Raw genomic sequence first — 12,920 nt, 5'->3', positions numbered from 1 at the left:
AGCGAAACTTTTGATGCTTCAGATGAATCAGAGATCTATTTGTATGGCGGGAAAGGAATATAAATAAAAAGGATTAAATGAAGGTGACAAGAGGGAATAGAATTATTATGTTAAAATTTTAGACAACTGAATTTAATTCTTTGGAAAGAAGTAGGCCTCAGTATAACATACACAGTAGTACATAAATGAATGTAAACCAAGTCGCGGAGTATTTTTTTTATTTACGGATAAATTATGGCTTTTGTAATGCTGGTATGCATACTTACAATACACATTACAACAGGGGATTGTCAGAGCAAGTTGTTAACCTACTGGAGTGTTTCCCATGGAAGTAATAAAATACACAGATTTAAGTTCCGTTATTATTATAACCATTATTATTATAATTTTTTATTTTACTTTCTTAATGAAATATATCTTTTAAATATCGTACCTGGTACGACTATTTTTTATTACAATAATTTAAGAACTGTACTGTAAAAGCGTTACGCTACCGTTGACAGGCAGCCTTACACAAACAACCAGCAGATTTACGCTGGTCGAATCAATTTAATAGTTAAATATTAAAATACTATACATTATAAATTTATTAAATCTAATTATCAATTAATATGAACTGTCTTTTTTTGTTTTGATGTAAGCTAAAAAAAATCTGTCATCCATTGCAATTAGTAAATTACATCATCTTAGAGTATCCGTATTTTCTTGCGATACGCGTATTCACTCGATTTAGTTCACGTGTTAAAATTATTTCCTTTGTTAATTTTTATACATGATAGTTCATCTATAGATAAGATACATCGATGGTAACGTTGATCACACCAAAAGAATCATTGTTAAAAAATAAGGTGCACATATGATTTCACGTGCTTTATATAAGCGGATTGGCCGGTTTTTATAACTTTATTTAAAATTATTTCTGATGAAAAAATTGGCGATCTTTATTCGTTCTGTAGTTATTATTTCCTAAATAAATAATATTCACGTGACATTCGGTGAAGCCCTTCTTTCTAAAAAATTAATATTTGTAATAGATTTATGAAAATTATTCCTACGTTCCTAAAACACATGATTATGTCGATATTAAACAGGATAATAAAAATGATAAAATTATAACAAAATATATGAACCGTTTTTTAGAAAGCAAGTTTCAAAATTTAGAATTTACGAGAAGTAGAGCTTCAGTGCTGCCAAAACGTGACAAATAAAGATGAACTTTACCCGATAACAACTCGTTTCTTAATTTTTCTAAAAATATAAAGTTAAATTGTAATAAACAAAACGATTTTTGGAGGTTTTTTATATTATTTTTTTCCTATAAATGGATTACCGTAATCATCCACAACCTTAATTGATAATAAAAAAAGAGTTTTTAACTAAATAAATATTAAACACAAAGAAATATTTATACCGAATGATTTTTGAAATAGATTGGAAAATAGAAAACCCTTAAAAAGTATTTATAAAAAATAAATTAATTACTATTATAATTATTTATAAAAAAAATTAATTAAAATCGAAAAAGCCATTTCGATTTGTTAAATAAATCATTATCAGCAAATGCCGTCGAATTAGTAAGAAAAACCCTGAAAAATTAATAAATAAAAGAAAAATGACAACGATAAAATAATAATATTGAATAAAAAATACTAAAAAAAATTATCTACCAGTGTTTATAAAATTAAAATAAACATTTCGATAAAACCTAAATAAAAATTGGCACATTGTTCTTCCGTATAGCAGCAAGGTAAAAAAACATCGTAACTTTAATGTTAGGAACGTAACATCGATCGTAATACTGGTCGTTATGATGTTACAGGAATTATATTCTAGGAAATTAGCTTCTATCTTCGGAAATACTAAAGATAAAAAGAAACCGGTCGAAAGAGCATACAATAAAGGAGCATTAGGCTTGTAATTATAGACGACTAGAGAAATCGACTGTACCCAATATTGTCTGATAATCGATAAAGAAATTTGTTTATTTAAAATTAAAGTTTTTTAAATCCATAATAAACAGGGATTAAATAGTTGGAAAATTTATTTTATTAACAACGATGTAGAAACTTTATCATCGAATAACTACAGGAGACAGACACCTACATTTTTTAACGTATTAAATGTTCATTTAAAAAAACCTTTTAAAAGTTTAAATTTAATGAAAATATTTTTGTGAAAATTTTCCATCATAAGATTAAACAAATATCCCCTCCATTAAATTTTGTTTAACGGAGAAGATAATTCTGATCTCTGTAATAATTAAATTTTTTTCCGATATATTTACATAAATAATTTTTAAGTATTTTATTCTTTTACAAATAATAATGTTTTAAATACTTTTACAATAAACTATCTTATTAAATTAAAGTAAAATTTTGAGTAGATGTAATCTGAAATTTTCATATTGATTATAAACCAATAAAATCGCATGACTCGTAGAGAAAATTGTGTTAAATTAGACAGTAAAATGAATTGTAAATAATCTAACACATAAATATTAGAGAATTAATATCATGTTTACTAAACACTATTCTTTTTTTTTAAATAATACATCGGTTGAAGCACTGAAGTTTACCTACGAATATCATTTAATATCTTTTAAGTGATTTTCTATTGTATTTAAAAGTCGTGTTTTATATATATATTATTTTGTATTATTACATTAAATAAATTTCAGGTTTTAAAAAATCGTTTGAATTGATTTACCAATTTGACTTTGTAAAATAATTTTTAATATAACAAAATTGTACTGAAAATATTTGTGGCACTTACAAATAAATCATTTAAGAAAACTACTTCTTTAACTAAAAACTGTATATATATTTAATAAAAGTATCAAACTAGATTCATTTTATAAAGCAAAAATTCGAACATGTAAATAACAGGCATGTCTTATAATCTAGGACTCGCTAAAAGTTTTAAATTTTGAAAATGGTCATAAAAAAAGTCCTGAGTGCTATGTTAAATTCTTGTGGTTGCTATAGTGTGGTGTGTTGCTTGTTTGTTTGTGTGTGTGTGTGTGTGTGTGTGTGTGTTTGCAGTTCCTTCGTATTTTCATATATACATATTTTTTTGATGGATTATTGTAGTAACAAATTTAACAATGTAGTCGATATGAAGTGTCTCCAATTAATGGTTGTAACGTAATCTAAATATTAAAAAATCTGGTAAACTAACATAATTTAGTTTTTCAGCAATTACTCAGTAACTAATTTAGTTACAGATTTCGTTGGAGTCTTAAAACACTCATTAAATCAGGCCACAGATAACCAGCATTCACCGACCGCGCTCACTCAATTACGATAGGAGTTTTAAGGGAACAAAGCTTTTCTCATACTCAAAGCCTTACTTCAGTGGCATTCAAATCGAGATATCTCATCGACTAATTAAGATGCAGATCGTACGGGACTTAAACACTCACCACGTCAAGCGCCATCAAATGAGTTTACACCGACTTTTATCACTCAACTTAGATACAAGTTTTGAGGGAACAAACATATTTCCTCACACTTAAAAGTGCACTCAAACCGACGTATCTCAGCAACTAATTGAGAACGAATTCTGAATAGAATTTGTAGGGTCTTAAAACACTTGCCACGTCAAGCACCATGAAATGACCTCAATGAAGGAATCATTAAATGGAAAGAGACTGATAGTCAGAAAAATCTATGACAACAGTTTGGACGTGGAAATTATAACAGGTATAATGTTGGACAACGGATAATTCTACCTGCAATTGATTTAACGCCGTCTGACTTTACTGTCCCATTTTCTTTTAAACGAAGACAATTTTCTATACGGTTAGCATTTTGCATGACCTTCAAGGTACAAGGACAAACTCTGGACCAAGTAGGAATCTACCAACCTGAACCAGATTTTAGCTATGAACAATTGTACGTTGCCCTTTGACGCGCAAAATTTTTTTAAAAACGTGAAAGTGGAAATGAAACGTAAGCTTTGACGTACAACTAATGTTGTCTTGAAGGAAGTCTTACGAACTACAAAGTAAATTATTTATTATAACTTAGGTTAATTTATTTACTGATGCTGCGGAGCAGCGCGGGTCCCCTTGTTAATAATTAAAGCATTCATTAGCTTTATAGAAAATTTTCTTTCAAGAAAATTTTATTATTTTACATGACAAAGAATTCGGCATACCATACAAATATTTTACAATCGGGTTAAATAACTTAAATATTCTTTATCTTTCTCTCAGTCACTCATTTTTTCAAATTTAATACCGCTTATGTTTCTTCCATTGAAAGTGTTTATCTACGTCCATATGCTTCTAAAGGGCTTATTTTACGTAACAGTGGTGTAAAGTTGAAGTATACTGTTTGCAGGAACATTAACAAACAATTTCCTTAGCCGTATTTAATACGGTTATATATTACGACGATGGAACACATACAAGTAAAAGAGTGCTTTCAAGACAGAATGGTTTTATTTCTACGTTGAATGAGTCGGTACAAAAGTAATATCCCACGCTTAAAGTCAACTCGATAAAGTATGTCGAATACACTTACGTTATAGACGGTAATTAAAACTGAACATCACACCTGCTAAGTGAGAACTCACTATTAACGGAATTGGTGTTATAATAAATTTAATTCTTTTTTTTTTTTTACTTACTTTAATGTTCAGCTCAACGAGCTTGACGGTCGGTTGTTCACGGGAACTCGTTTACCCGGTTAGATTTACATCCATAAATAAAAATATAAAAGCAAACCGTAGTATAACGTACGGTTGTTTGAAGCTCATCCGCTGTACAGGCGGTACTACACGGTCCAAGTTTTGAATATAAATTGAAGGGTCGATCAAGAAATTTTCAAGCGACGTATCAGTAGTAATGATCGATTACAGAAGATTTTATCTCACCGGTCGTAGTAAAATATCCCGACTCAAATAGAAATCATTCTTATAAAATAGACCACCTGATATCAGATAAATCTCTGGCCGACTATAATATCGATTATAATCGACGAATACAGCAATAATGACATCGGGTTAAAAACCACGTTTAACGGTAAATTTAGCCTTACAGATGTCAGAATTTTTGTTTCAACAAAATTTTAAGTTACGCGAATTACAACAGCGATAGGGATTCTTTTTAGTTTAAAATTAAATAAAAACATCTAATCCGATTGCCCGTCTTCTGGTGATTTCAGTAGTACTTTTATCGCTTATGTATCTTAATTTAACGTGTGTAATATTTCAGTCGACTAGCTGCAAGTCCGTTTAGATTCATCGATTAAAAATGAAGGTTCTTTATTTTATGTTTAAGTGAAGGGGTTGGTCGGTCGGTTGACACAATTCTTTGTTTCTTAACTTAATTAGCGGCTAATAATCTGGATTTATTTTATTATAGAGATGAGTCTAATCGGGGAGCTATTTGAGTCCTCGTGCACGATAGTATATTCTGTGTCAACCGCACAGGTACAGTTAAAAAGTATATGAAATAACTTTGTTAAATGCGTTTATATCGAAAACGAAGCCGAAGTTGTATTAATTATCATTCTATGTCGTTCAACAATCACTCCAGTATCTTATTTTCTGAAAAGTTTGGAATAGAATTCATATTTTTTAATAGATCTTGTTTTTTAAAAGACATTTCTCGTAATGAAGATGTTTCCCGAAATGAAGCAGTATTTGAATGCATCGTGTCACATCACAAAAATGGATAAATTTGTCGCTTTACATTCTTCATCCCGTTTTTCTTATACTATGACACGTATAGATGTTGGATGTTCCACTCTGCTGATAATTCCAATAGCAGAAAAAAATCTGATTATTTTTCTTTTCTTGTGGTCGGTATGAACATCGATCCCATAAATGTACGTGTTTCAGTCATTTAGGTGCGTTTCTGATAATACTCTTTAAAAAAATAAATTTGTTGAATTCATCAATCCTTATGATGAGTATAATATTGTCAGCACGGTTCTGTGGAAGTTAACAAATTTCCATTGTGTCATTCTAGACAGCGCATTGTCGTGGTTCGATCGTTAAAAACAATTACCCTTTGCATCGATCGCTTTAATAATTCTTTAAAATTTAAAAATCAGTTGTAATAGAGATATCTAGCTGAATATGAATTATAATTATTTCGTGAGTTTTTTTAATTAAAGTTTCCAAAGTTCGTAAAGAGACTTTTGAGTCCATCGAGTTACCAAAAAATTTGTTTTTCTGCGCAAAATTAAGCACCTAGTATGGTAGTTAGATTAAATTATAGAGAAGCCTTTAAAAAATTCTAGTAGTTTGAAAATGAAAATATTCTAGTTTTACCATCAACATTTATACCCTAAAATCAAAACAAACTTACGCCAGAATATTATTATTTTTTAAACCTTTAAATAATTTTCATAGGTATTTTACTTGAAATAGAAGTACTATCTCTAACGCCATTCTCAAAACAAAGAAATCTGTTTCGTGCAGACGTGAAATTGCATGATTATCTTCCAAATTATATCAAAGAATCTCAAAACAAAGCAGAATATAATATAAAATTAAGTTTTTTTTCTAACTGCCCTTCTATAACGTTCGCAGATGTGCAGTATGAACTAGCAGCCCTATTAGAGCGCTTTATTATTAAATATAATGAAGAGGTATCTGACTAAAATTACTTGTTTCATTTAATTTTGCAAGAATTTCAAGAATTTATGATTTTATTTATGAATAAATTCGATCACAAAAAAAAACAATGAATTGAATGATTAATACAATGTACACACATTACTAAATTATGTACTTATAGATATATTATGTAAAATTCCTAGTAATTGAATTACTTTAATTCAATTATTACAAGTTTTATTTTACGTTTTTAAACAATCCTTCCCCCACTTTTAACGTCTCTTTATTTTATACTTTTCGATACAGATTATAACTCTACTATATTTGACATCTGCATACATCTCTTTTCGTATAACAGAGGAAAGACTTTTGTAAAAATTGTATGATACGATGAAACTTAGTTCAGACATGTAGAATTAATGTTACATATACAAATAGCCCTTTACATAACGTTTCTTCTCATAAAAATTAAGTTCCTGAACCGAGATACGTTTCAAACGGACCATCTACACTCCATTATGCGCGCACATATCGTACTCAAATTGTAATATACGTTAGTATACTATTTACACATACATACCCGAATACAGAAACAAATATACCATGAGTGCAATGATTAAAATTGCATCAGTCGTGTCTACATGATTATTTAATCACTGCAACCGATAATTTAGCCTATATTTCATTCCATTTTTTAAGTACACTCATTACACAAGCAAGAGGTGCAAACGCTTACGGGCCTCGAATCAAGGCTTCCTTGATTCGGGGCCCGAATATTATACGATATATATATATATATATATATATATATACTAAAAAATCGACATACTATTTTAAAATAAACACGTCGTCGATTTGATAGTTTGTTTAAAGACAGGAGTAATTTTCATCCTGATCGATGGAACAGCGGGTAGGATTGTAGAAGCGAGTAATAATATTATTATTTTCCTCACAAAAATAATATAAATACAAAACAGCATGTCGTGGGGAAACGAAAACTCTTAAAATTTGACGCTTCTGAGTTCACCGCGTCATCTAGCAGTCCAAAGAAACTACGTACTGTACAGTATTATGGCAATGCTTGAGCGGTCAAGCATTTATGGGAAAAATGTATTAAAATATTTGCGTCTGTTTTGTTTTTTTTAAATTTAAGCCGGTAACTTTTATTATACGCAAACAATATTAAATAAACCTATGTTGTTATACGCAAACGTCTGAAACGAAGCGCTCTGTCATAGAAAATATTACCTCTGTAGCCCTTCTCGGAGGTATCACTGATCGTTACGTGAAATAAGTTAATGTAACTAGTAGATAGATACAATATTTTAAGTTTTGTTCTTTATAACAGTTCAGTCGGATAACCGGTAATTCGGTCGAATGATGTAAAAATGACTTCAATTTTATTCCGTCTAGACGTAAACACGCACCGATTTAAAATATACATACATGTTGCTGAAGGCAGAGGTCAGGTACTTTATAAAAAATTACGTTTGCATAATGAAACAGAAAAATTATTCGTATACGATATGCCAACAAACGACATAACGTTTTATTCCGCGTAAACTGTATTACTTTCGAATAAATAGAAATGAATTCACAAAGACAGTCTCTATGTTTCGTGTTATTCGTTACCTTTAGGCTACAAAGGAACGGAACATATTGTATGCGCATAAAATAGTCTTGGTATTTATGCTTGCGGTATCTATTTCATTCGCCGTACGGGAATGTATTCTATTGAGATTTTATTTTAGTGCTTTTAATAATTTCAGTGAAAGTGATCTGACGATAAGTCGGTAGAAATCAGAAGGGACACGTTCCTCTCCTCCACACCACTTAATAATAGGCCAAAGAAGGGTTTCTGATTTTCTGATCGCTGCTGATCTCAAAAGGGTATTTTAAAAATGACAAATCTAATAAAATGTATTCTTCCACCACCAGAATTTATAAATTTATAGGAATACCAGATAGTAAAATAACAATTGTTTGGGCACTTACATATTATTAAATCATAAAGGAGTAATCTTTCTCTCATATCTTTTGGCGCCTACCGAGCTATCTATATCTACGGCATTTTCATCTTCATACTTTGCGTACGAGCGTTTTTCTTTGTTCATTATTATCTTACAACGGTCTAAAAAGCTCCAACAAGACTTTGCCGGATTACTTTTTAAATCTTGAAAGGAAAAACAATTTTGGATGAAAACCGGCCGATTACTTTAATGAAAAACAGCAGAAAAACTCCACCGATTTCTGGTTTCTCGTCAAAGTTTCTAATACTACAGTTTTGTGCATTAATCGAACTAAAAGTATAAACTTCGGTCGGATTGATGAACGTAATTGAAACTTGATGAAAGTCGAGCTTCTAACGAATCGATTATTTTTAGCATCCCGAGCGAAAAATCTCAGAAATGAAACGTGAATATTATATTTAAATTACTCCCAATTTTCAAATCGATGAAAATTATTAACAAAAATGTGAACAAGAGTCATTAAAGATCATTTTATGAAGAAGCTACGATCAAACTAAATCTTGAAAAAACAAATTTGCAGATCTAATAAACGCAATATGCTTTGTTAGTATATTACTAGCACAAAAAAAAACAACAGTAAAAAATCCAAAAGAAATGAAATTCAAAAGAAAATTTAGGAATTCCATTTATATCAGAAAATGAATTAAAAGAAATTAATACCAAAAACCTTTTTTCTACGTAATGAAATATTAACCTGAAAAAAAAAATTGCAAGATCGACTAGCGGATTATAACAAAGAATTTTCAAATAATGATGAAAATAAACATGTTTCAGGAGAGCGAGAGGAAATTTTGTGTATCTAAAATTTAATTTCCCTCTTTTTCATTTGAAAACGCGAAAATTTTAATCTCTCCATCTTAAAGTAATGGAAATATTATCTTTCCTGATGTTTTAAAAATTGTTACTTAGCTTTAAGTGTTCGTCCACGTTTAAATTTTTTTGACTTTACTGTGGTTTATATTTCAAATTATAATTTCCTAAGAAATGATTATATACTTATATCGAAATAAGACTAAAGTTAATTTTTTTTTTTTAATTTCAGGCGTGTTAGCAAAGTCACAGTATCCAGTCTTCTCTATCTTTGCTAAAAAGAGATGTGTTCCTAGAATATGCAGCGGTCGTGCCTGGGCAATTGAAATGGTATCGGGCACTAGGCTTCCTGTAACGCCCAAAAAAAGAGCACATGCAGCTACTGCTTCTGAATGCGGAACTCTTTGTCTGACTCAGAGTGAATTTACATGCAGGTAACAAAAATTAACTTACACGAAGCGACTTGCTGAGATAATTTTTTCGAGTGGGCCCGTAGTTTGAGAGCACCTCCTAAATTTCTAAAAATTTCCATAACTTTTACATTTTTTAATATTTCTATTATCGACAAGTTTTACGGGCCAATAGAGTTAAAAATCCGCTAAAATAAAGTATCTCGGTTTCTAAAAAAAACTCGATTGGGTTTTAGAAACAATTACCAAATTTCAAGGTTTTAGCCTCGATATTTTCCTTTTATATCGTTCTAATTTAGTTAAAAATCGTAATTCACTAACAGAGTAAGCAGACGCGGTAGTCTTGGTTTGAAATAAAAATAAAAAATTTCATATGTATTTTCATCGTGTTAAGTTCATTATCTAGGGATTCTTTACCTTAGGGACATTGTGCTGCTTTATTGAACGGGCATTAGTGTATGATGGATTCGGTCGGGCCGATAGACTGATTTTCGCTAGTTATAGGATTTTACTTTGTACCCAAACACTAAACTGTAATTTCGATTAGTCCTGGATGCGTAAAGTGTTTCATCAGGAAGTGCCCCGATCGATTCGAAAGTGCAACTTACTTACTGCCATGGACATGAATACCCTAGTTGATACTTGACCTCGCCAACATATCGCCTCCATCTCGCTCGATCCCACGCACCCTCCATAGCAAATTTCATCCTTCTCACATCCCACATCCTTCATAGTTTCGTTCCACAATCTCTTTTTTGGTCTTCCAGGAGGCCTTGAGCCTAGCGGTAGTCCTCTCCATGCCTCCTTCGCCAGTGACCCCTAACTTATAGGTAGTATATGGCTAGCCGACTTCAGTCGTCTGCTCCTAACTTCCCCAATCACATCTGGTTCTTTAAAAAGAGTTTTTATTTCCTTATTGTGCTTGATTCTCCACCGTCCCTCTTCGAATATTGGTCCAAAGATTTTTCTTACTATTTTATTCTCAAACGTTATGACTTCTTATCTGATTTCTTGCTCAAGATCCAATTTTCCACCCCACATATCAATTTTGGAAATATGATACTTCAGCATATACTTAATTTCGTCCTGTTGGAAAGTACTTTCGAAGTGAAAAGCCTGTTGTATGCGAACATGCACCTGTTTTCACTATTGATTCTAATTTGTTTCTCCAGATCTTCCTCATTTTTTTCGAAATCATTACTTCCAGGTATTTAAAATGTTTAATTTTCTTTCATTTTTTAATTTCTTTTTCTTTAATTTAATTGAAATGTGTGACCTTCAACTTTAAGAGAGTTTCTTGATTTTTCTCGATCTGGCTGGTTATTTCCCTCTTAACATTTATGGACTTGATTTAACTGTCATTTATCTTTAGACCCATCGGTTTCGAATTCTTCGATTAAAGTTTTTATGAGCAATTTCAGGTCTTCCACTCTCTCTGCAATAATGACCACGTTATCTGCGAACGCTAGAACGTTCATCTTTGTCCCTATTTTTATTCCAAAATCTGAGTTTCTCACCTTCTGTAGCGACTACTCCAGAGCAATATTAAATAGCAGAAGGAACAAGTCATCTCCTTGCCCGACTCCCGTCTATTCCAAAAACTCCAGACAGCACTCAATTTGCCGTGTACACCTAGGCGCATCAGCTTTGAGTTTATTTGGTATTCCAAATTTTCAGACTTTCGTAGGCTTTGGTGACGTCTATAAATAGGCAATAACAACTCTTGTTGAATTTCCAATATTTGATAATAGATTCCCGTAGAACACCTGGGTACAATTTAGTGCCCCTATAATTAGAACATTCCCGGTTTTGAGGGCTCTTGTGTCTCCTCCTGCCTTTAAAGCTTCTGCTGCTATGATACATCTCCTCCTGGAGTCCTGTTGTTTTTTAGCTCTAGTATTGCTTTTCTGATTTCATCTAAAGTAGGAGGTGGAACTGAAAGTTGTTCAGTATAACCCCAGGCATTCTCTTTCTCTTGATTTCTTAATTCTCCATTGAGGAGCTCACTTAAGTACCCTTCCCAGATTTCTAGCCCTTCGTTGTTTTGCACTACTACTTGTTCTGATTTGTTTTTATCCCAAATGCGTTATGGACAAAACCTTTCCTAAAGAATCTCATCGACCGAAGGTGCCACACATAAGCATTTACGACTTCCTAAATCACGGCAATATACATAAGTATCTGTTTACGGGCCGAGATTTCTATCTAAAATCATCCTACGTGGTTTAACATGCCAAAAAAAAATTACAAGACATTCCAAAGATACCTAACTTTGTAATAATCGAAAGTGATAGCATACCACGTCACATTAGCACGAATCGAAAATGAATCATTTGAATAAAATTTAAGGCTAAGTAAATACAGGATGTCTTTTTTTAAACGTCAAAACAAATCTCCGTTCGTTCTACGATCAGTAAAATCCTGTAGTCTATAATAAATATCCCAACCACGTATGGGAAGACACCCGCCTAGTGACGTTCCGGTCGCTACATCACCACCCTATTCCTTGCCTTGATGGGCTTTAACGGGAGTCGTTAATCGCTCTGACTTTTTACATCTCATAGTAATAAGCCTGGCCTCGTTGGGCTCTATAATAAACAAGTAAATTTGCATGAAATCTGAACTTCTATTGACCGCGCATAGCAAATATATTTGTGATTCCTTTGTACGTCCTCCATTTATCAGCCGTAATGGCAGTACCTGCAAGTATGTCGATAATTAATCCCTCCGTACAGCGGATCGGTTTGGCATCCCTCACAGAAAACACTCCTTTGATTCTCTAAAAGTTTTGCCGTATACTCACTACGTAGGATATAAAAAAATTTAACACGAATTTAACGTCGCGAGAACAAGAATGTAATTACCGTGTTTTATGTTATTAATTTTCTTTCGGTTAAATCTATGGCAATTTTAAAGATCGGTTTATGCAAATCTGTAGTTATTCTGGTTATCTTAATACTAGGCCGACCGATCTGCAGATCGAGAACGAGACATGAAAAAGAAGAACTCGACGTAACTTATAGTTAATTTAATATTTACCATGTATAGTTACAAGTCCAAAAGCCTTGCATGCCGTATAACATATTGTCCTAGGAAAAAA

General features: G+C 31.8%; 1 protein-coding gene across 1 annotated transcript in view; it reads left to right on the top strand.

Annotated features, from left to right (window-relative positions):
- LOC142323427 (uncharacterized) overlaps positions 1–12,920 on the top strand; it is a 110,517-nt gene that overhangs the window by 68,802 nt on the left and 28,795 nt on the right. The window contains exon 2 of the mRNA XM_075363028.1: positions 9,643–9,844. Within this exon, the coding sequence (XP_075219143.1) occupies positions 9,643–9,844 (202 nt within the window). The remainder of the gene's footprint in view (positions 1–9,642; positions 9,845–12,920) is intronic.

The sequence above is a fragment of the Lycorma delicatula genome, chromosome 4 (genome assembly GCF_047948215.1).
Source record: "Lycorma delicatula isolate Av1 chromosome 4, ASM4794821v1, whole genome shotgun sequence".
Taxonomy (NCBI): Eukaryota; Metazoa; Arthropoda; class Insecta; order Hemiptera; family Fulgoridae; genus Lycorma; species Lycorma delicatula.
This window is presented reverse-complemented; position numbering and strand designations above follow the sequence as displayed.